The following is a 21850-nucleotide window of genomic DNA, read 5'->3' as shown; positions in this document are numbered from 1 at the left end:
AGAAAGGTCGTAAAATGGGGCAACGTTAACTTAATAGCAGTCTTGCTTAGAAACGTAAACATTTTGGGGTCAATTGTGGTCGTAAGTCAAGGACTACCTGCGTAAAAGTGGATGCCCCCCAAGTGTTGATGGGGCCATCCAAAGGCCGTGGTAGTGGTTGTTCTTTGTAGTCCAGCCTATTCCTCAGCCCCTCCAGAGTCTTTTTAAGGGCCGGGGGCTTCATGAAGGGTGTGGCCGGTGGAAGATCTGGGGGTCCCTGGGCTTCAGAGTGTCGCAACAAAGGATGGTGAGGATCAACGTCTTCTGTGCTGTGCCTCGTTTTGTGGGATGATTTGCTTTGTGGAGGAAACTTGGAGCAGGAACCATCCAAGGAACAGCAACGCCTGGCTGTTTCCCTTGATTTTGGTGTTGCTCCTGAAGGTCCGTGGAGCGGAGACCACCAGGAAACGCCCCAGGTTAGACTGCGATGCCGAGAAATCACTCCAGGAGAAGAGGGCGCCCATAAAGAAAGATGTACGGGCTCAGAAAAGGTGCCGGCAAAACTTGTATCTTGGTGCAGCTCCGGTAACATCTTCCGAACTGGAATGAGTGTTTCCCTGTCACTTGGACCGCTGTAAAAAGAAATCCCTGTGCCAGGCAGCTACAAACAATGCCGGCCCAAGGACTTCTTGGAGATCGAGGGTGGAAGTGGAAGGAAATCAACTCCCCACAGAATTGCAAGGACTCGGGTGGTGAGAGGCCAGATCCTGGCAGGATGCCCATTTCCAAGATGGGGCAGCAGCTTCAAACACCAAAACAAAGGAGACCTGCTTTATTCCTCGGGAAGCGAAGACATCTGTGCCCCTAACCTATGGCTGGGCTACTTGAGTAGCCTCCAGAGATTACTCTCTGTTGGAAACAACGCTCTGATGTTGGCCTTCTATTCCTGCATTGTTTGCCTCCTGCTCTCCTCGTTGGCGCTCAGTTTTGCAACCCAGAGCAGCATGTGGAACTCTTTGCCAGTTGACTACTGGAGTCTCACTTGCCCGCTTGCCTCTCTGCCTCGCCCTATTTTGAACTGATGCTGCATTGGCCTTCCAGCACTCCTACCTGCCTCCCTTAGCTGCAACTCTGGACTGGATTTCTGGTTAGCTGCATCTGGGAAGCAGGCGTGATGTTGCTTCTTTGTGTATTTCCAAGCATGTGTGAGTCTGCTCAAACAGCTTTCTACCTGCCTTTGGGTTTGCCTGACACAAGTACGCCGGCTGCAACTCCTCTGTGTTCACTCAGCCTGGAACAAGACAAAGTATATTTCCTGCTACAGGGCCAGATAAATACCGCACACCTCTGTTTGCAAACAACTTTGGTATTGTTGGCACAGAAGTGATGTGGATATGTCTGGGTAGTCATACGGCCCTTTACCTTGCATTTCAGAAAAATCATTTGTTAGCAATCCAGCTTGTTTATTTCTTTCTCCTGTTTCAGCATCCATCCCTGCCTTGGACCTTAGGCAGGTTAATTAAAACCGCCCCCTTAAAAGTGTTCCTCTTTGGATTTGTTGGCATCACAGTTCCTATTTTCCCAGTCTTCATGATAAATGATATGCTGATTTGGGAAAATGAGGGTAGTTACCTACAGTATTGCTCTTGATAGAGATGCATAGATTAGAGGAGGCTAGTCTAGATGTCCTTGAGACACTTGGCAAAGGGAGCATTTGCCTGGGAATTCTGTTTGTAGCCTCCAGTGTTTATCATCCTGAATTCCGTAGAGGAAATGTAGACTAAAAATATTTAGTGAGTCATTTTACCCTACTAAGAAGCAGGTAGAATAAATATCAAACTGTGTTAAAAGGCCTGGATGAATAAATAGTTCTTGCCTAGTGCTCAGATTTCTAAAGTGACTCTTGGAAAAAAAAAATATTGAGAATTACTTGTTTCTTTCCTACGTAATGAATTGTAGATCAGCAGATGCACTTTGTGTCCAATTTCTTTGGCAGAAACCTGGCCTGGAAACAAGGAACCAAATTTTCCGAGCTCAGACTAGTAACTTTTATTAGTGGAAAGATGAAAGAGTTCTAATGAGTACTTTCCTTTCCAAATGGGAAACTTGCAGGTAGGCGAATTAAGGCAGCTCAGTCCTGATCTCCCAGTGCGCTGGGGAGGCAACTCAGCCTCCACCTGCAGGTTGCTTGGAAACAGCCAGTATCCTCTTACAAGTGTTGAGACTCCTTCGCTCCCTGTTTGATTCAGGAATGCACTGAAAGTGCATATTTTGCTTTAAAAAGGCTTGTATGAGGAGGGGGCAGCTATTTGGATCCAAAGCAGGGGAAAAAAAGGGCTTTGAAGAGGCTGAGAGAGCACTCAGTGCACACATCTTTTTTTTAGAAAAACTATTTTTCTGGGCTCTCATGATAGCCATGCAGTCCCAGGAAAATGTGAGTGAAGGATTTGCGGGAAGCAAAGTCCTGGTGCCCTGCCCACTGTCTCCTTAATTCGTATTTTTGTCTCTCTGTCCAGCTACAATGTAGACCCAGGGTTAAAGGCATAAATACAGCAAACGCTTCCCACTTCTAGAAAAGCACCTCTTCCGTTTAGACCTAAGTGCACTGAGTTGGCTTCCATGCTTAAGGAAGACCATAACTCTGTCACCCCAAATTTGCTCCTGCTGTTGTGTTGTGTTGTTATTAGTTATTAGCCCTTAAAAGAACCTGGATGAATCTCAGCCACTAGTCCTGAACAGGAGACCAGGCAACTAGCAGGAAGGGAAACGAGGGCAGAAATAGAAGCACAGAGGTTTTATGAAGGAGCTGTGGAGCTGATCGCCTGACTTTGGGGGAAGGCTGTTAGGCTTGAATGAGCAGGAGTGTGTGTGACTTTTCCTGAGGGAAGATGTTGGCTGAGGTGTGAGTAGCAGGAGGGGCGTACAGAGGTAGCTGATTAATTGGTCATCCAGTGCACAAGCCAGGTCAAAGGGCATTCTTTGGAAAGAGGCCAGGCAGGTGGGAGCTCATGGTCAGAAGCAGGAAAGAGAAGAGCCAAGAGGAGTGGGGTGAAGGTTTAGCAGAAGGAGGACCAGACCATCCTCATGCCCTGCTAAGGGTAGGAACCCTAAGGTAGACATGTATAGGATTGGGTACCATATATGTTCCCCCCTTGAAGTATACTTTTTACAAACTTTACGCTTGAAATCTTGTCTCCCTTGGCTGAAGAATTGGGAAAGACTGCAAGCCAATTTTCAAGAGTACAGAGGAACGCTCATTAAAAAAGGGGGAAGAGAGGTCTCCTAGGAAGGCAGGGTATATCGGCTGTTGTCCAGGAGGGTAAGATGACCGCAAGAAGGATGAAAGTGTCTCCATAAGAGTAGCAAATGCTTAGAGGAACTTGGCAAGAATTCTAGGAGTTGACGTTTGGGCTGCTTAAAATTGCCAAGGTTGAGAAATGTCTAGAAACTATGGCACTCCCACAAATGTCACCCAACAGTATGCATCTGTCATGTAGGCGACTCCATCATCATCATCATAAAAAAAGGAATAAATAGAGGCGACACATGAAACGACAACATCTTCAAAGGATAACGTTCACAAGGAAAGAAGAAAACAACAACACACTACCTTTCCTGAATATCTTCATCACCAGAAGAAGCAACAGCAAATTAGAAATGTAAGCCTATTTAAAAACTCCCAGTAACCAAGTGCTCCATTGCCAAAGAAACACCCCAGCTTCCCTCAACAGTTGTTGAGAAAGAACATTATTCAGACGAGTTCAAAGGCGGCGCAGCAACCCAGAACACCAGAAAAAGGAAAAGGACGCCTATACAGCAGCTTCCAACAAAATGGATATGCAACTAAAAATAAAAATAAAAAAATTCAGAAACGACCAAAAGACTCTATTAGAATCACACACACACAAACCAACTACTAAAGTTCTTGAAAACATCTTGAGTAAACCAAAAGAGCCACTGACCCAAGGAGAAACATAAAAGCCACAACGTAAGTGCAAAGACTATAACAGCATTATGTAGGACAGGCAGGCAGAAGATTAGCAGAGTGCATCCATGTACACTAACCAGAAGATAGGATAAAAATGTCTTAATTGCACAGCAAATTTCACCAAAGTTTCAACTGGGAGATGGTGAGCATTCTAGACCAAATGAAGTCCAAAAACACCAGAGAATTTCTGGAAGCCTGCCACTCAAACAAATCACCATCAACAGGCACATATAAATTACATTTATATACTCTTCAAATTAGCCAATTAAAAGCAAAATAAGGAACATAAAAACCAGAATACATCCTCACCAGCAGTCAGATAAGCAGGGGTTAACACCAGACAAGCAACCAAGCAAAAAACAATATCCTAATCAAGGAACTAACAAGGAGAAAACCACACTCCCACCGATATTGGCAAAGCAAGCTACAAGGAGCAAACCCCACACTCTGTCTCCCTGATGATGTTACCCAGCTGGGTAGTGAAATGTATTCTATTAATATTTAATATATATCATTCCCATTTTATCAGAATATAAACTGAACTCCTTCAGGAGGCCTTCTCACTATAGTCCACTCCAAAGCCACGTGTGGTGCCTGCCGGATATCTTTGAATAGAAGGTCCAGAATTTCCAACCTTGCCTGCAGGGCATTCTAATAACCTAATTCCATCGGTGATTAGGTCAGCTCTGGATCTGCCGGTCTTTGGCGAGGCCCTAAAAACTTTGGGTTTCTGCCAGGCCACGGAAGCGTGATGCAGCCCCCGGGGCCTCTTGGCTTTGTGGATGGTCATTTCAGGATGCTCAGCTGCTAGGAGTTTTGTATTATTTGGGTGACTTGGGTTTTTTTATGTCTTCTGTGGAAAGCTTCCCAGAGTCATGGATAGTACGGGGTGCGCTATGTATCAGATAAATAAAATTGCATATTCATCACATATTCAAATTGTGTGAATGGCTTCTTAATATAGTAACTAAAATTCAGGGGTCCCAAAGGTGACCTTGAAAGGCTTTCTTGTTTTTTTCCCCCCTTTGAAAACAACTTGCTTCTCATCTGAGAAGCTTCTTCAGTTCTCAGTGAAGAGGATTGAAGAACTGAGGAAGGTTCTTGGATGAGTAGTGAAATGTTTTCAAAGGGGAAAAAACAGAAGAAAGCCCAGCTGTCTTTTGGAAAAGCACCTTTGGGACAACCAGGACCTGGACGGTTGAGAATCTCCAGAGACATTCAAAATTCAGGAGCAACGTATTTTTTTTCTGCAAATTTTGGGAAATGGGAGAGAAATAATTGAATAATCTTAACTGCAACTGCAAATTGGAAAATAATTATCCATTACATTACAATTATATAAACTTACTGATTATGCCATGTTGTACAGTAAATAAGAACACCTTCCTTTTCAAATTATTCATTGTGAAAGACAGTTGGACTGCTCTAAGAGCAGAAATTGAAATACTGTATTGTGGAATTGCCGAATATGTAAAATATTTTAGAATTCATGAACTCTCTATTCTCAACTGGACCTTGTTTATGTTTTCCTTTTTTGTGTTGTGACATTATTGTCATCTGCATTTGTAACCAAAGTGGAGAAAGCATGTAAACTGTTTCACCTTCGGTTATTTTGGGAAAAACAGCTTTTTAATTTGTGTCTCAACAGTTGTTCATCCTCAGTTTTTTTAAAAAAAGATAGTTTTGATTACCATGGTAGATCACCTGTGGCGTTCTCCAAACAATAACTTCCAAGGGACAAAAGAAGAAGAGCTAAAGACTTAAAACTTGTTCGAAAGGATAGATTAAACAGATGCTGAATATGTATTTATCCATATGAATTGGGGAAAAATCAACACCAGAACGAAATAAGGGAATAAAAATGACGTTTGGCAAGTAGCTAAACCTAATAATGATACCATAACAAGCATTTATATAGGAATGGGCACCTCCTAAGAATTTGGATCACTTTCTTTCTGCGCCAACTCAGGAAGCTCAAACTGTCCAAGGAGCTGCTGATCCAGTTCTACAGAGGAATGATGGAGTCTGTCATCTGCACCTCCATAACTGTCTGGTTTGGCTCTGCAACCCAACACAACAGACACAGACTTCAGAGGATCATTAGAACTGCAGAAAAAACCACGGCTACCAACCTGCCTTCCATGGAGGACCTGTATGTTGCACGAGTCAAAAAGAGGGCTGTGAAAATATTTACAGACTCCTCGCATCCTGGACATCAACTGTTTCGACTCCTACCCTCAAAACGACACTATAGGGCACTGCACACCAGAACAACTAGACACAAGGACAGTTTTTCCCCGAATGCCATCACTCTGCTAAACAAATAATTCCCTCAGCGCTGTCAAACTATTCACTAAGTCTGCACTACTATTAATCATCTCATTGTTCCCATCACCCATCTCCTCCCACTTAGGACAGTATGACTGTAACTTTGTTGCTGGTATCCTTACTATTTATATTGTTATTGTTTCCTGATTATTTGTACCCTATGACTATCATTAAGTGTTGTACCTTATGAATCTTGACAAATGTATCTTTTCTTTTTATGTAAACTGAGAGCGTATGCACCAAGACAAATTCCTTGTGTGTCCAATCACACTTGGCCAATAAAAAGAATTATTCTATTCTTTCATCTCCTTGATTTGCTTGAGTTAAGAGTTTGATACTTCTCTCTGAGATGAATTTTCTTGGTTACCTGCCAAAACATGCCAGCTGTAAAAAGCTAAATTTTATTTTCATGAATTGTTATGATGAAGCTAATGATGGACTGCAGCGTGGTAGTTTTCACATGTTTCATATCTAATCTGATACTTTTCTGTTGATGGGGAAACTTGCAGATGGCAGTTTCTACCAGCTGCAAAATCTAATGCCTGTTCTTTAAGCAAATATATGCCTTCTCACAGCCTTTGCATCATGTTTGTCAGTAGATAGATAAAGAGCATAATTTACTGATAAATCCCCCAGATTCAGTTTTTGGGTTCTCAAAATGGAGTTTCCAACAATGAAAAACTTGTCTAGTTAGGATTCTGGAGTCCTGCAGCTGGACAATGAGAACTCAAAATAGTTTCATGGATTTTATGCAGCGTTATATGTTTGTTACTTTGAAAATAGATTGCAGCTCCATTATAAAGCTGTTGTTTCAGTATTTCAGCCATACATTGAAAACGTTGGCGATTTTGTCAGATAGGTAGGAGCTTTATTGAGGTGCTGGTGCTTCTGCAGAGGAGGGTCCGTGTCTTTCTCTCTTCCCCTCCCCCCCCAAGTGTTCATGGCATGGAGGCTGAGAAGGGAGAGGAGCTGGCGCTGGAATGAAAAGCCCGGCTCTGCTCCTGGGTCTCTGCACGGCCTTCTTCCTCCTTCATGGAAGGGTCTGAGGGCTGAGTCTGTTCTGTAGAGCTACAGAAAGAAAGTGCCGACTGATTCTGATCGTTTTACTCTTCATTTTTTTTTCTTTCTCATTAGATGAAAGGTGCCCTGACTGAAATTATCCAGCTGGCTACTTTGGATCCAGACCCCTGGGTCTTAATGGTGGCTGATATTTTAAAATCCTTTCCGGATATTGGCTCCCTTAACCTTGATCTGGAAGAGCAGAACCCCAATGTTCAGGATATCTTAGGAGAACTGAGAGAAAAAGGTAACTGTCTCCCTTTTTCCCTTGCTTTGCGCCGGAGCCGTCTTGACCCAAACCATCGCTTTGACATTTCACGGAAAGAGAATTTCTATGTATTATTAACCAAAGGTAAAACGCCTAGTTTATCACTTGCAAATAGCTTCGGAACAGATTGGGCTTGTTCAACAGAGCCCCCTTGTGCAGTGAGAAAAACCGCAGAAGCAGGCAGCCTCTGATCTCTGGCTGATTCCCTCTGCTGCCCGAATGGCCCCCTGTGGAGGAAGCTGCCTCCCTCCAGCGCTGCGATCAAGCGGGCAGCTTCAGGGGGCCTTTCCCAGCCCGGCTCTCCCCGGCAGACCTTTGGTGGATGACTAGAGAGTGTCTCAAGCGGAGGCAAACAGGTTCCCCCGGCTCAGCTGACGGATTGATGGGATGCCAGAGAGCTTGTTTGGGACCAGGAAGTGAGTAAGCAGGAGGCTGGCCGGATGCCCAGGGCACGTGCCAGGAATGTATTGTGCAGAACTGGCACAAGAATTGCTTGAGTGGAAGGGAAAGCGTTTTTCCCTCTTGGCAATCCGGTTTAGTGACACAAAAGGTGACACAAAAGGGTGTGCAAAGGGGAGCATGCCTATTGTGGCCAGGTGCCACGTACCGTCTAGTGGTAAAGATTTGCCTGTATGTGTACAAAGTGAACCGTGAATATTTGGCAGCCTCTCCAGAGGGAAAGTGGGGCTTCTCTGAACTCAACATTGCTCATCTTCTCTTCTCTTCAGTTTGGCAAGCAGGGGTGAGGAACAGGGCATTTTTCAAAGTTTAAAAATTCTTCCCTGTATCAGTCTACGGTGTGTGTGTGTGTGTGTGTGTGAAATATACAAATAGCTGGAGCTTTTCTTGTGTCTGAAAGAACAGCTGGGGATGACAGTTCTTGGTTTTTGGGTGCAAGGAGGCACGATTGGTGCAAACTAAAAAGAATGAAAATACTCAGACTGCTTTAGCTTCGTGGGATCTGTTGCATTCTGGGTGTAGCACTGCACGGCTTTAGAAATGTCTAATGAAATGGGGCACACGTGATGCTCAGTATTTGTATATAATACACAGCTGGGCTGATTTTAATACCGAGCCAACTCGGTGTAGTGGCTGAGAAAACAGACTGGGTGCCTTTAGTCCCGCCTGCCGCGTAAAGTCAGCTGAGTGATCTTGGGCCAGTCCCTTTGTCTCAGCCCTGGGAAGGAGGCAATGGCAAACACTTCCAAAAAAACCTTGCCAAGAAAACTGCAGGGATTTGTCCAGGCAGTTCCCAGGTGTCAACACTTAAGTTGAAGGTGAAGTGAAATACTAATTGGAAGGGCGTCCAAATGCCTGTATCTGATGTAGGAATTGTTTTCTTTCCTTGAATTGGTCAATACGTATAAACAATAACTATTCACCTTTGCAGCAAGGTGTTGCACTGATCTTTCTATCACGTGGTCGTCCTGAGTTACTATCAGCTCAATGTAGCTTCACCTCCTCCTCTTGCCCCCTCCCCCAAAGGCCCAGAGTGGTGGAACGCCACTGATGACCCCTCTGCTTCCTTCCGAGCAGAGGCTGTGGGTGTCTGGCCTGGCCCATCTGGACAGAGCCGCTGGTCAGGAGTCCATAACAAGCCCAGAGAGGAATGGACTCTTTGCCATTGACTTGGCTCATGCTTGGTCACGTCTACTTTTGATTTTTTTTTTGGTCACCATCTCTTTGGGTAACTTCTCAGTTGCTTCATCTCATGTAACTCAATAAGGCAAAAACACTCAGTACAACAAAGAGGATAGAAATACAGGATTAAAACATAGGAAAAGTCACCCAAGAACATCAAAAGGCTCCAAATAAGTTAAACAGAAGAAAACCTCTGATTTCTTTTAAAAAGATAGGCAGGGTTTGTGGCCCTGTGGCTCTCTGGAAGGAAAGGGGTGTCAGATGACCGTGGCCCCTGCTGTCTGGCCCCTCCCCATGGGGGTGCGGGGGCCCCTCTGCTGTAATGGTCATCCCCTGCCATACTTTCCCCCTACTCTTAGGTTCAGTGGGAGCCCAGCCTTCTTGTTTCTGGAGTCTTGTTTCTGTCCACATTCCAGGGCAACAACCTCTCCCACCCTAACCTTCCCTCAGGTCCTTCGGGCATCTCCCACCGTGCATCAAACACCCCCCCCTCTCTCCCTGTTCTTGACGAGGGAGGGTCTTCCTCACTGCTTCGCAGCTCCTTCATTAGGGAGCCAAGAGGGAGGAGGCCCCTCTTTCTCATTTACATTCCGGAAAGATTCTCCCATTGTCCCCACGCTGGCTCTTCTTAGTTTGGCGCTGGAGAAAACTGAACTCCTTACGAATTCTGTATTTTGATCTAGTGAGCGATTGTGAATCCTCAGCCATGTTGCCTTTGGAATGCCAGTACTTAAATAAAAACGCCTTGACCACCTTGGCCGGACCCTTCACGCCTCCCATCAAGCACTTCCAGTTGAAGAGGAAGCCCAAAAGCGCCACTCTGCGAGCGGAGCTCCTGCAGAAGTGTAAGTAGCTGAGCCACAGTGGCTCAACTCCACTGTAGAGGAGGAGAGGAGAAGCAGGCACGGAGCACTCGACTTAACAACAGTTTGTTTAGGGACTGTTCCAAGTTACAACGGAACTAAAAGAAGCGACTTACGACGGAGGGCGGGACCCCAGTGCAGCAGAGAGGAGATTTGAGCAAGAAATAGGCTTTTTCATGTCTGACTGGCAAAATAAAACCTGTACAAATGTTTTATTTCTTTTACAAAAGTTCTTAAGTAAAGAAACTCTCCCTCATTTGCACCTGGCTGTCCTGCTTCCTAGGATATGTTCTATTCTGTTCTGTTCTGTTCTGTTCTGTTCTGTTCTGTTCTGTTAACTGCAAAAGAAACCCCTAGTCTGAAAAAAAGTTAATGCCCAAGATTATCTTCTTTTTGGATAGAGTCAGGTTTAATACTGCATTAAAAGCTTTCTTTGAAATTAATGTGTGATTTTTTTTTTCTTTTAAAGTTGGATGCTAAATAAATTTATATGATTTCTTTAGCTGCTGAAACTGCACAACAGCTCAAGAAGACGGCCGGAGTAGCTTTCCATGCCAAAGGAAGAGGATTGGTTAAGAAGATTGACACAACAAGTAGGTTTTCACTTTTGTCTCATTTTATACGCAACCACTTCGAGCCTTAATAATAATAGTAAGCAATAAGCACTTAGACTTATATGGGTCCTCATTTTACCCACCTCGGAAGGATGGAAGGCTGAGTTAACCTGGAGCCGGTGAGATTTGAACTGCCGAACTGCAGCTAGCAGTCAGCTGAAGTAGCCTGCAGTGCTGCACTCTAACCACTGTGCCATCTCGGCTCTTACAGATAAATTGGCAATACAAAAAATGCCATCCGAGGGTTCCTGGGTGGATATAACAAAGGCGGTAGATTTATGGACAATGTTGGGGAAGAAAGACACTCTCTGGAGTGATGGATAGAAGGTTGGATAGCAGACTCCAGGAGGCAGTCAGCGTAAGAGGGATGGTGGCCATCATCGTCATGGCTTCTCCTTACAAGAATTGATAACTGGAAGGATTTCCTGCATGAGGAAGACGCTCCTAGCAGGAAGTTCTTGTAAGATGGCCTCTCCTCTGGCCTTCCTGGAAGCCCCTTGGAAGAGACGAGAGCTCCTCCTGGCAGAGTTCTTTAGGCAGGAGGAAGTTTCCTGGAAGCACATAAATTCGGCATCTGAAGCCTTGTCTGTCAGGTTTGGCGTTTGATTCCCAGGCTCATTTGGGCAGCCTACAAGGATTGATGGAAGTTCTGTGGCTGTTTGGGGGGGGGAGGGGGGGATCTGGCTTCAGAGAGCCATAATGCGCATTCTGACCTTCACAGACGTTTCGTGAGAACCTGGGGCTTTTGCTGTAATGTTTTAGTTGAGTCTTAAAAACGAGGGCTCACAGAGCAGGCAGGGGGTTTAAAACACAGCCGGTAATATTTTAAAGTTTTTAATATTCTTCACTGGAAATGGCCGCCTCTCTGAGGGCAAGAATGTGGCCTTCCTTAACTCCTTGTCCCGTCTGTTTGCAGCTCCGCTCAAAGGAATACCAAAGCAAGCTCCCTTCAGGAACCCCACCGCGCCCATCGTCTTCAGCCCCACAGGGAACCGGACCCCCATCCTGTCCTCCAAAGTGCCTCTGTGCAAGGAGAGAGGCGTCAAGGTACCTGCACGTTGGACCCTGTGTTGCTTCTCCTCACAAACACCTAGTCATGTTCATGTTGGTTGCACCCTTAGAAGCTTCTCCATTCGGTCCTTCCAAGCACAAGCCGTGGCCTTAATCTAATCTGGTATTTTACTGGAGCTCCCTTGTGCCTCATAATGTGGTAGAGTTGTTTCGTAATCTGTCTGAATGGCTGCCTGTGCAGTTCAGGATTCCATGCAAACACATTTACATTTAGAAAGGAGAGATAATTGAAGAAGCACCCCTAAAAGTAAGTAAGGGATGCCTTTATATCTGAAGTGCTTCATACAATAAAAGTAATTCTTTTCACGACGAATTGGACTCCTGTGGTGTTAGCATCGAGGGAACAAATCCCACACGCTGTTTGTCTTTTGTTTTTAGGCTTCTACATTCCTGCTTGCTAAAATCAGTTTTCTCATCTGTGTCATTTTGAGACTGATACAATTTATAAAACAGGTTTCCCAGACTTGGTGCATTTTGTAAGTTGGACAGCAGTGTCCATGTGGGGATGTGCCTCATCCCCAACACTCCCTGAGAAGGCGGTGCTGAAATTCAGGAGCAAAAATGCTAAGTTTAAATGCATAAAGTTGAACAGCGGAGGTTTATCAAAGTAAGCCCTCAAAACAGAATGTGTGGGCCTTGTCCTGCAGCTTTTGCAGACTGGGAAAAAAGTCTGGCCACAGGGGAAAAAGAAGTTATTTCATAGACGGATAAACTGTTAAAAGGGAATGCAAACCCTGACCGTTGTTACTTTAGGTTTCTGACGACACAAAAACATTCTTGGATGTTGTACAGTGAAGGGGAGCATCCATGCAGGGCTGAAAGTCTCCCGAGCTTTGTAACTTTTAGCCAGGTGTGAAAGAGCCGAGAAATGAACCCACGGAGAAGCTGTCTGGCGAAACCCTCCGGCTGTGCCATGAAGGAGAAAGTGAACGAAGGTTTCCTTCTTCTATTTGTAGTACCTAGACATCAAAGAGCTGAAGGCCGTGGATTCTGGGCGGGAGGCGAAAAGAAGAAGGAAGACTTTAGGTGCGTTGAGCTGCCCCTTCTCTTGGATCGGCTGGGGGGAGACTGGGATGGGGGGGGGCTGCTTGTGGGGAGCCCCAGAAACGGGGAGCAGCTTCTCCCACGGCCCCCGCTTCAGGTGAGCAGAGAAAGGAAGGATCCCGTGAGGAATGCAGAGCATAAAATGTTGCAAAATAGAGTGTGATCGTGTACAATACAGGTAGTCCTCGACTTACGGCCACAATTGGGCCCAGAATTCCTGTTGCTAAGTGAGACATTTGTTAAGTGAGTTTTGCCCCATGTTACAACCTTTCTGGCCACAGTTGTTAAGTGAATCACGGCAGTTTAGTTAGTCACACGGCCGTTAAACGAATCTGGCTTCCCCATGGCCTTTGCTTGTCAGAAGGTCGCAAAAGGGGATCACGTGACCCCTGGACTCTGCAACCCTCATAAACAGGAGTCTCCTTTCCAAGCCTCTGAGGCAGGGGGGAAATGGGACGCTGGGGACTGCCGGTTCTGTGGGCGTGGCTTGGTGGGTAATGTGACTGGGTGGGCGTGGCCAACTTTTTTTTTTTTTCTTTTTAAAGGCATTTTTTCTATAACCTCTTTGGTGGAAGAGGTTGTAGAAAAAATGCTTTGAAAAGCCTCTGACGATCCCAGCTGAGCTGCGCGATCATCAGAGGCTTTTTTAAAAAAACTTTTAAAAGCATTTTTTTGGCTGAAGAGGTGGTAGAAAAAATGCTTTTAAAAGTTTTTTTTTTTTTTTTTTTAAAAACCCTCTGATGATCGTGTGGCTCAGCTGGGCATGGGGGAGGGGGCGGGGATTTTTGCTACCGGTTCTCCGAACCATCCGCTGCCATCGCCAGCGGATCGGGCGATCCAGTCTGAACCGGGAGCATTTCACCCCTGGTCTGAGGGTAAATAACGTGGCCACGGGGGATGCTGCAGCGGTCATAAATGTGGAAAATGGTCATAAGTCACTTTTTTCAGTGCCGGTGTAACTTTGGTTGCTAAATGAACTGTTGTAAGTTGAGGATTCCCTGTTTGCATGATGTTCGGATTCTTGCTTTTGTTAAGGCTCCTAATGGAGCCCTCTGCTTGGGCCACTTTCCTAGAAGAACAAAGTTATTGGGTTGGAGCAATCCGTTTAAAAAACCCAAACGGCAGAATTAGTTTGCATTTTTCATTCTGCAGATACAGACGTGGTGGCCAAGCAAGCCAAGGAGGAGACAGTCGTAGAAAATGCTACTCCAGATTATGCTGCTGGGCTTGTGTCAACCCAGGTACGGCTTTAATGGAAAGGGTTTTTTTTAGGCCTCTTTTTAAGTTACTCCCCAACTAATAGAACAAGTGCGTAACTTCAAACAGTCTTTGGCTGGCCAGGTTCCTCTCTGAAATGCCAGGGCTTCCTTTTGGAAACTGACTTTCCTGGCCTGTTTGTGGAAAGGTGTTCAGGTAATAAATGTAATATCGTTAGGATATTTTTCGGCACTTAAGGCCGTTTGGCATATTTGGGCCTTTCTTTTTTTAGCTTTTTGCTGTTTTTAAATTAACTTTCGCTGGATGGGGTTCTTCCTTGTATGGTTTCAAATGACATTTAAATTTACTAGTTTGATACGGGCCAGTGTTGTCATTGTGACTTTTTGCCTTAGTCTAGTCACTTGGACAGATGGAGGGCTGAACGTAGCGAAAGGGCTGTTTTCCTACTCTGAAGTGGGGTTGTGTACGTGTGTGTGGTCCTTTTGCAGAAACTTGCTTCCCTGAACAACGACCCGGCACTCGCTTCGACCAGTTACCTGCCTGCAGCGCCCAGTGCGGTGCCGTCCTCCTCTTATGTCCCAGGCTCTGACCCCCAGCCAGGTGAGTGACACCCCCCCCCCCCCCTTGTGTCTTCAGCATCTGGGTGGATGGTTTAAGTCATGGCTGGCTCAGGAATTCTGGGAGTTGAAGTCCACAAGTCATAAAAGGGCCAGAGTTGCCCACCCCTGGTTTAAGTGACAGTGTAAACACAGGGTTGCATGAAGGGATTGCAGAGTTTGGCTTAGAGACCGTGGGAAGGCTGCTGTCTTTGAAGAACGTTTTGTCCCAAGCCAAAAAGTTCTGATAACAATGAAAATAACATTTGAGGAAGAAGCAGAACCTGGAGAAGGTAAACGAGGCAAACACTCTGAGCTGTGGGGGTGCAGTGGTTAGAGTGCAGTACCGCAGGGTATTTCTGCTGACTGCTGACTGGCTGCAATTTGGCAGTTCGAATCACACCAGGCTCAAGGTTGACTCAGCCTTCCATCCTTCTGAGGTGGGTGAAATGAGGAGCCAGATTGTTGGGGGCCAGAGGCTGACTCTGTAAACCGCTTAGAGAGGGCTGGAAAGCACGTGAAGCGGTATATAAGTCTAAGTGCTGTTGCTATTGCTATATTGCCTGACTTCTCTGGGAATATGTTATTGTTGTGAAATGATCTTCCTAAGCTCAATTCCTCGGGCGTCTTCTCGGTGTTTGCCGGGATGGTTCCCTCTTGCCCCCTTAGCATATAAGTCTGAATACGTGTTGGTGATTTTCCTGTAGATTTGTTCTTAGTTCCGTGCAGCTGTTTGCAGCTTAGAATTCTGTGCTGAAAATAAGCCCCGGCCCGGGGTCGCCACAAGAATTCAGATTAAGGAAAAACAATCCACGTGGGACGCTTTTTAAAGGAATTTGTGGTGGCCGTGGACTTTTTGTGCTGCATAAGAAGCGAACGTGTAACGTTGCTGTACGAAGTTCGGTAGAAGAATGAGGAGGAGGAGGAGAACAGGAGCAGGGAGGTGATACGACAGGTATGCCTTAATGAGCCCTTCTACTCTCACAGCCTGTTTGTCCTGACATCCAGCTGGCTCCATCTGGGACCCCCTGCAAGCTAAGGAAGAAGCTGCTTCGGCCGCCGCCACCCCCCCTGCTCTCCCGGTGGCTCAGTTTAAGCAACGGACGCCCATGTACAATAGTCACTTGAATCTGACTGCTACCACCGCGGCAGCAGCGGCAGCAACGGCAGCAGCGGCAGCCCCAACCGCTGAGTCCCCGTTGTCTCCTCCGGTGACCTCTCCGGCAATGCAGGGACCACCAGCCGCTCCTCAGGATGCCTCTGCCAAGAAGGCGCTCTCTCTCACAGTAAGCATCTCGTGCAGCCCGTTCAGTCGCGGTTGGGGATTAGTGGGTGGGAAGGAAGAAACGCAAAGGCCCGCGTTGCTGATTTGTTTCCCCGATAGACAGGAAAAATTCAGGCCAGGCTTGTATGCATCCTGCTTTGTAGCTATTTGGGGTGTGAGTTCCATGGTTTAGGTCTGACCCTAACACAAATGCGGATGGTGAATGCAGCCCGAGTGGCAGAATTTGTGGCTCGGCAGGGCTTAAAGAATTCCTGTCTTTTCAGGCATGGCAGCATTATTAAGCCCCCCAGAGTTGCTCTGGGTAGGGAGATGGGTGGCAAATAAATTTAATAAAGCAAGGAAACCAATCAATAAACAATTTTGCGTGTTGTAGGCCTGTTCATAGGCTTTGTTCTGTTCTTTAAAATCGCCCCTACAAAAGAGCCAGTGGATGGAGGGCGTGCCTGTCATGCAAGACCGTTACTGTTCGTCATCCCCTCCAATTGATGGGTTTATTGAAGAGAAGCAGTTGTGGGCAGTTATTTTCCATCAGATCGTGGTTGTCCAACCTTTTGACTCACCTGGGCCATGTTGAGAGAAGGGGAATTGTCTTGGGCCACATATAAAATATATAATATAGTTAATGCATATCAATAACAAACCTCATTTACATTTTGATGCCTTTTATTATCTGGTGGGGCTGCGTTACTAGCTGTCCGGGGTCCTGGGAGGTGCCCCAAGAGACGAAAAGTATTAAAATGTTCCAATTTACAGGGAAACAGGACTGCGGGGGGGAGGGTGTCTGAGAGAAAAACGGTGAAGATGGTGGGAGTTTCAGCCCTGTGGAAATGGTTTTCCTCCTGTTGTTTTCAATGGAATATATTCTTGAAATTCATTGCAGAAGGAGCAACTGTTTGCAGCCCATGAAATATTCCAGATGGCAAACAAAGTTACAAGGCCTGAGAAGGCTCTCATCCTTGGATTCATGGCGGGATCCAGAGGTGGGTACCTGGGTGACCTTCCTCTCCGAAGGATTGCTAAGCCAATACTGGAAGAGGCAAAATTTGGGTCATTTTTGGAGTGCTGGTCTCTGATTTGTTGCCTTGATGCCAGGTTCCGGTGGGTTAATCTGAGAGTCTTGAGTCCTGATTGGGTTCTTTTCCAGGGAAGTCTCGTGATTTGCCCTGGGGGTGGGGGGTGGGGAGGAAGGAGGAGGAGGGGTGATTCGTGATTGCTCCTGCTTTAAGCCTCAGATTTTCCTGGTTGACTTTGATAGGATGTTTGTGGATCTCAGTGGCAGGCAGACTTAATGATCTGAAGTTGTTGAGGGCACATGTGTGCCCTTGAATGGAATTTTGTGATCATTCTGTGGCACAGCCCAGCAGCTCATCCTCTGCTACTGATAATTTTTTGGGCTCTCCTCCTCTTCGGTGCCTCTTACGTGCCTCTCAGCGTGCTGTGGAAACCACGTTTTGTGATGCCAATGATTCCCTGTCGCTAAACAGGTCACTAAACTCTGAAGCCCAGACAGTGCCCAATTGCTAAGTAATTTGATTGATTGGGAATAAGGATAATCTATAACTTTATCTAAAATAATGTTTAGTGGTCTTTTTGTATAACATTTAGATGTAGATCTAGATAGGAAAAAATGTAGTTGTTTTATAAATCGATTTATTACAGAGTATTTTGGTCCTTTTTAAGACAGGGCCTTCTTTGATTGAAACACCAGCGGTCAACCTATCTTCTCCTGGAGTTTCACTAAATAAATATCACTGAGAAAACATTTTAGTTACCAGAATTTTTCAGGCAAAGAATCAGAATTTAGCAGTTAAGGAGGTTTTCTTTTACTTAGCGCGCAGTGTCTACAAGGGTCATGTAATCACCGATATGCAAACTTAGTTTAAATAAAGTAGTTGGGAAGGTCAGACTGCTTTCATCGAGGTTGAGATTGGTCCTCAAAGGTTGCCCCTCGCAGGAAGGAACAGGAGCCAGCTGAAGAGCGCTGGGGCACCTGGCAGGGAAGGATCGGGTTTCCTTCTTAGTTTTTGCCCTAAATGGTATTTCTGGCGTCACTCAATTCCTCGAAGGGACCTGATTTTGGGATCTCTGATTTCTCCTCCCTAGAAAACCCATGTCAAGAGCACGGCGACGTCATCCAGATCAAACTAAGTGAGCACACGGAGGTCTTGCCGAATGACGACGGGACCGGAAGCACCACCGTGCTGGTGGACACCATCTTTGAGATGAACTATGCCACCGGCGAGTGGAGCCGTCTGACGAAGTACAAGCCCATGACAAATGTTTCTTAAAGAATTCCGTGGCGGGGAGATGTAGACCAAATAGATCCTAGAATAAAGCCAGCTTGTACGTTGTGTGTCAGCTAAAGCAGAACGACATTCCCGCGTAGGACTTCTTGTAAGCAGCCCGTGTCCCAGCTGCGCTTGGCCAAAGTAGGAAGGCGAGAGGCCATGGCCACGCAGCTCTCCTGATCGTAGGCTTGTGGAAGGATGCGGTGACTCATGGCCTCCAGCCGTTTGGCAGAAAAGGGGCTTCTGACTTGCCTGCCTTGAGAAAGGACAGAAAGGGAGGAGCCGTTTCTCAGCAGGGGCCTCGGTTGACTTTCTCAGTTCTCTTGTTAAAAATAGGCCCTGCGATTTGGGCCGTTTCTTTTCTTTTTTCCCCTGCAAGTAGCGTTTGTCATTTGGGGCGGCCCTCCTTGGGGGGCCTTTTCTGAGGCACCGTGAAAGGCCCGTAGGATGTTCCCTCTTTCTTCTGCTTCTCAAGATTGCACAAATAGTAAACCTTCCTTTCCTTGAGAACAGCCAGCCCCCCCTTCCCCCCCCCCGAGTGTATGTACATGCATTAGTCACATAAAAGGGTTACCTTTTAACACGGACACACAAAAAAGGGTGACCCCCAAAGCTTACAATCTTAGTGGCACCAAAGCTTCCCTCGTGTTGAAGTTGAATGAGCAACATCAACTTCTGAGTCCTCTTAAAATGGTTAAATTCCAAGCATTTGAAATTGGGTGCTTCAGGCTAACGTAGCTACCGTGTTTCTCCAAAAACACGACCCGCCCCAATAATAAGCCCAACCCTAATTTTCAGGGGGAGGGCCTAATATTACCCCTACCCTGAAAATAAGCCCGGGGGGGGGGATGGGCATGGCCAGCACGAGGGGAGGCATGCGGGGTGAGTGTGTGCGCAATTGTCCAGCTGCAGCCCACTGGCCCCTTGGGGCAGCACAAATACCGCTTTTGCCGTTCTCTTTCTGGGCGCGGCACTTCTGCTTTTTGGGCCGCTTCCCTGAAGCTGGCAGCTCCACGGCCAGCTGCTTTGCTTTTTCCTTCTCTTTGGGAGGCTCGCGGGAGGCTTTTTTGGCGAACGGGAGGAAAATGGGGAGGGGGATATTGCTGCCTGTCATCCGTTCCTCAAGCTCAGCACAGACTGAGGGAAGGAAGGCAGGCTGGGAAATCCCCCTCCCCATTTTCCTCCCCTTCACGAAAAAGCCTCCATTCCGAACGCTGAAGGTTCGGAATGGAGGCGACGGCACGTCAGACTCACTGAGTCTGGCCTGCTGCACCTCAAAAAAAAGTAAGACCGCCTCGAAAATAAGCCCAAATGCTTCTTTTGAAGTCTAAAAGAAAATAAGACTCGGTCTTATTTCCTGAGAAACACGGTAATTCCAAGACCTCAAAGGATTCCCTTGCATGATGGATGACCAGACTGCATTTGCTAAAGATTGATATGGTGGATGTCATAAGACGGTGAAGCTTTTGGGGAATCTCATTCCCACTGAAGCAAGTCAAAACCATAATGAGGCCTCCTTCCCTGCTTTGAAGGATGATCTGAGATGGGTGATCAGGCAGGGCTGCAGGGACATCCTTACTGCAAAGGTCTCTCTGAGGGCCACTTAGAGCAGTTTTCTTTGTTTCTGGGCTCCTTAGTTCACTTGTCAGCCTTTGAAGTCTAAGAATTGGCAGCTCCATAGTTTAGTCATTTATGCAGAGGAAGAGTTTTAAGAATAAAGAATTCCTTTCTGTCCATTGGAATCGTTAGGCAGAGGGTAGGAGATTTCCTTTTCAGTTGAAGGCCAAGGGAAGCTCTTTGGGCTGGGAGAGGAAGAACGAAGGCTTGGCCGAACTGCAGCTGGAAACGAAATCCTGAGCCCCTCTGGAGAATCCTAAACTGGAAAGGGGGAGGGGGGGATGGGCTGCCTTTGAGGTTTTCTTGTAATGTACCTGAATTGAGTTTGTTTCTAAATTCTACTCAGTGGGCCAACCGGAACCAGAAAAGCCCCCCAAAGGTTTCAGAAGAGATTCTTGTGCAGCTTCATTTGATTTAACATTTCAGCCAGACCTGAACCTAGAAGCAGGATTTTAAACCACAGGACTAGTTTTTCCAAATTCTGTCAGTTTTATGCAGTATCAACATGGCTTCTTCAGATTAGTTTAAGAGGCCGCGTTCTTTTAACGTTGGAAGCCTCTCCCCCCTTCTGCTGGCATGTAGCGTGACGTGTCCTAGCGTGTTCAAAGGCAAAGGCAATATTAACTGTTTGCTGGCCATCTCTGGAGTACCTTACAGTTCCTCTTTTACCTGATTTGGAAACCTGATTTGGAGTTAAGACTGCAGTTTCCTGCAGAAGCCTTGGGAAGACCTGGAGCAATACCAACCAGCAGGTGTTTGTGGTTCTGCTCTTAAATAAGGGAGGTGTCACCCCCTCCCCTCCCTCCTAGAGTATTTAGCCAGGGGGTGGGGGGTGGGTGCCAAAGAAAGTCCAGCCGGTGTCACAGCTGTGTGATCTGAACGGGTCACACAGGGCTTGTGTGGGGGCAGGGCTTTGACTCCAGAGTGGCGGCCACCCTCCCTCCCTCCCGTTAGTAGCAGTGGCAGCCATGTGGTCCTTCTGTGGTGGAATTCGCTCAGATGACTTCAAAATAGTAAGATGGCTTGTGTGAAGCTGGCATATCTGAGAGCGGTTTTGCCTTGTTGTGAGGTGTGGGGGAGGCTTGCCCTGCCCTGCCTGCCCAGCCAGAGCTCTTCCTTGACGTAGAAGTCTTCTTCGTTCAGAGTCCGTGCAAGGAAGGGCGTGAAACTCCTGCTGGAGCAACCCAGAAATAATCTCATGGGTCCTCAAAGACAACATTCTTATGGATCCTTGTCTTTGCTGAGCTCTTGGGAAGCTCTTCCTCCTCTGGTTTTTTAACATCTGATTTGGGCCGGCAGGTGCCGATGCTGTATGTGGAAGTGAAGGGCTGCATCTGTCCAGGAAGAACTTCAGCGGTGCATCCCTGGTCCTGTGCCTGGCGCTTGTAGGTTAGAGGGCTAGAAAGCAGCCCTGGCAAGGCAGGCCGGAAAGGGACACAGCAGGCGCCCAGGCTCCTCAGGGCAACGAGGCCCTTCAGTTGTCATGCATGGCTTAGAAGGAACTCAGAAAAAGACAAATGGCCAGTCCTATCCGCGATTCTGATCTTTTCCCCCAGGGAGGGGGAAAAAAGATGTTTTAGAGTCTCAATTCTAGCTGTTAAGATTATTTCTAGTATCCAACAGCCACGAGCATCAGGCAAGCTGAAGAGTTACTGTTGAAACAAACCCGCAGCTTCCCTCCCACCCTTCCAGCTAGCAAAGGGGGCCCCAGAAGTCCTTGGCAGCCTTGGGGTTTTCCTCGCTGTGCCCCCCCCCCCCCCGCCACCAACGGAAGAGAAAAGGCAAGGCTAGGAATTGAGCCCCAAGACCTTGGGATTCTGGTACCTTTTTAACAAGCAATGTTGTTTTGTAAAATGTTGCCTATCTAGTAGAGCAGGCCAGATGTTTTCTATCTATTTTGTTTTTTGTACAGATGTAAATGCAAAACCTCATGTCCTTGAGTACGTATTTTCGGCATAATATCTGTAATAAAGTTCAGATTTTTCTAAGTA

The 21850-nt window shown here is 46.6% G+C and overlaps 2 protein-coding genes across 2 annotated transcripts in view; one reads left to right on the top strand and one right to left on the bottom strand.

Moving 5' to 3' along the window:
* NICOL1 (NELL2 interacting cell ontogeny regulator 1) overlaps positions 1-168 on the bottom strand; it is a 12241-nt gene extending 12073 nt beyond the window's left edge. The window contains exon 1 of the mRNA XM_034415997.2: positions 98-168. Coding sequence (XP_034271888.1) covers positions 98-138 — 41 coding nt within the window. The 5' untranslated portion in view covers positions 139-168. The remainder of the gene's footprint in view (positions 1-97) is intronic.
* The window catches only part of NELFA (negative elongation factor complex member A), a 23009-nt gene extending 1159 nt beyond the window's left edge, over positions 1-21850 (top strand). The window contains exons 2-11 of the mRNA XM_034415985.3: positions 7430-7601; positions 9947-10108; positions 10630-10719; positions 11657-11787; positions 12768-12837; positions 14008-14096; positions 14562-14673; positions 15678-15955; positions 16835-16934; positions 18058-21850. Coding sequence (XP_034271876.1) covers positions 7430-7601; positions 9947-10108; positions 10630-10719; positions 11657-11787; positions 12768-12837; positions 14008-14096; positions 14562-14673; positions 15678-15955; positions 16835-16934; positions 18058-18242 — 1389 coding nt within the window. The 3' untranslated portion in view covers positions 18243-21850. The remainder of the gene's footprint in view (positions 1-7429; positions 7602-9946; positions 10109-10629; positions 10720-11656; positions 11788-12767; positions 12838-14007; positions 14097-14561; positions 14674-15677; positions 15956-16834; positions 16935-18057) is intronic.

Source organism: Pantherophis guttatus, chromosome 5 (genome assembly GCF_059756535.1).
Source record: "Pantherophis guttatus breed Tessera chromosome 5, ASM5975653v1, whole genome shotgun sequence".
NCBI lineage: Eukaryota > Metazoa > Chordata > Lepidosauria > Squamata > Colubridae > Pantherophis > Pantherophis guttatus.
The sequence above is the reverse complement of the archived record's forward strand: the minus strand, read 5'-3'. Positions and strand labels throughout refer to the sequence as shown.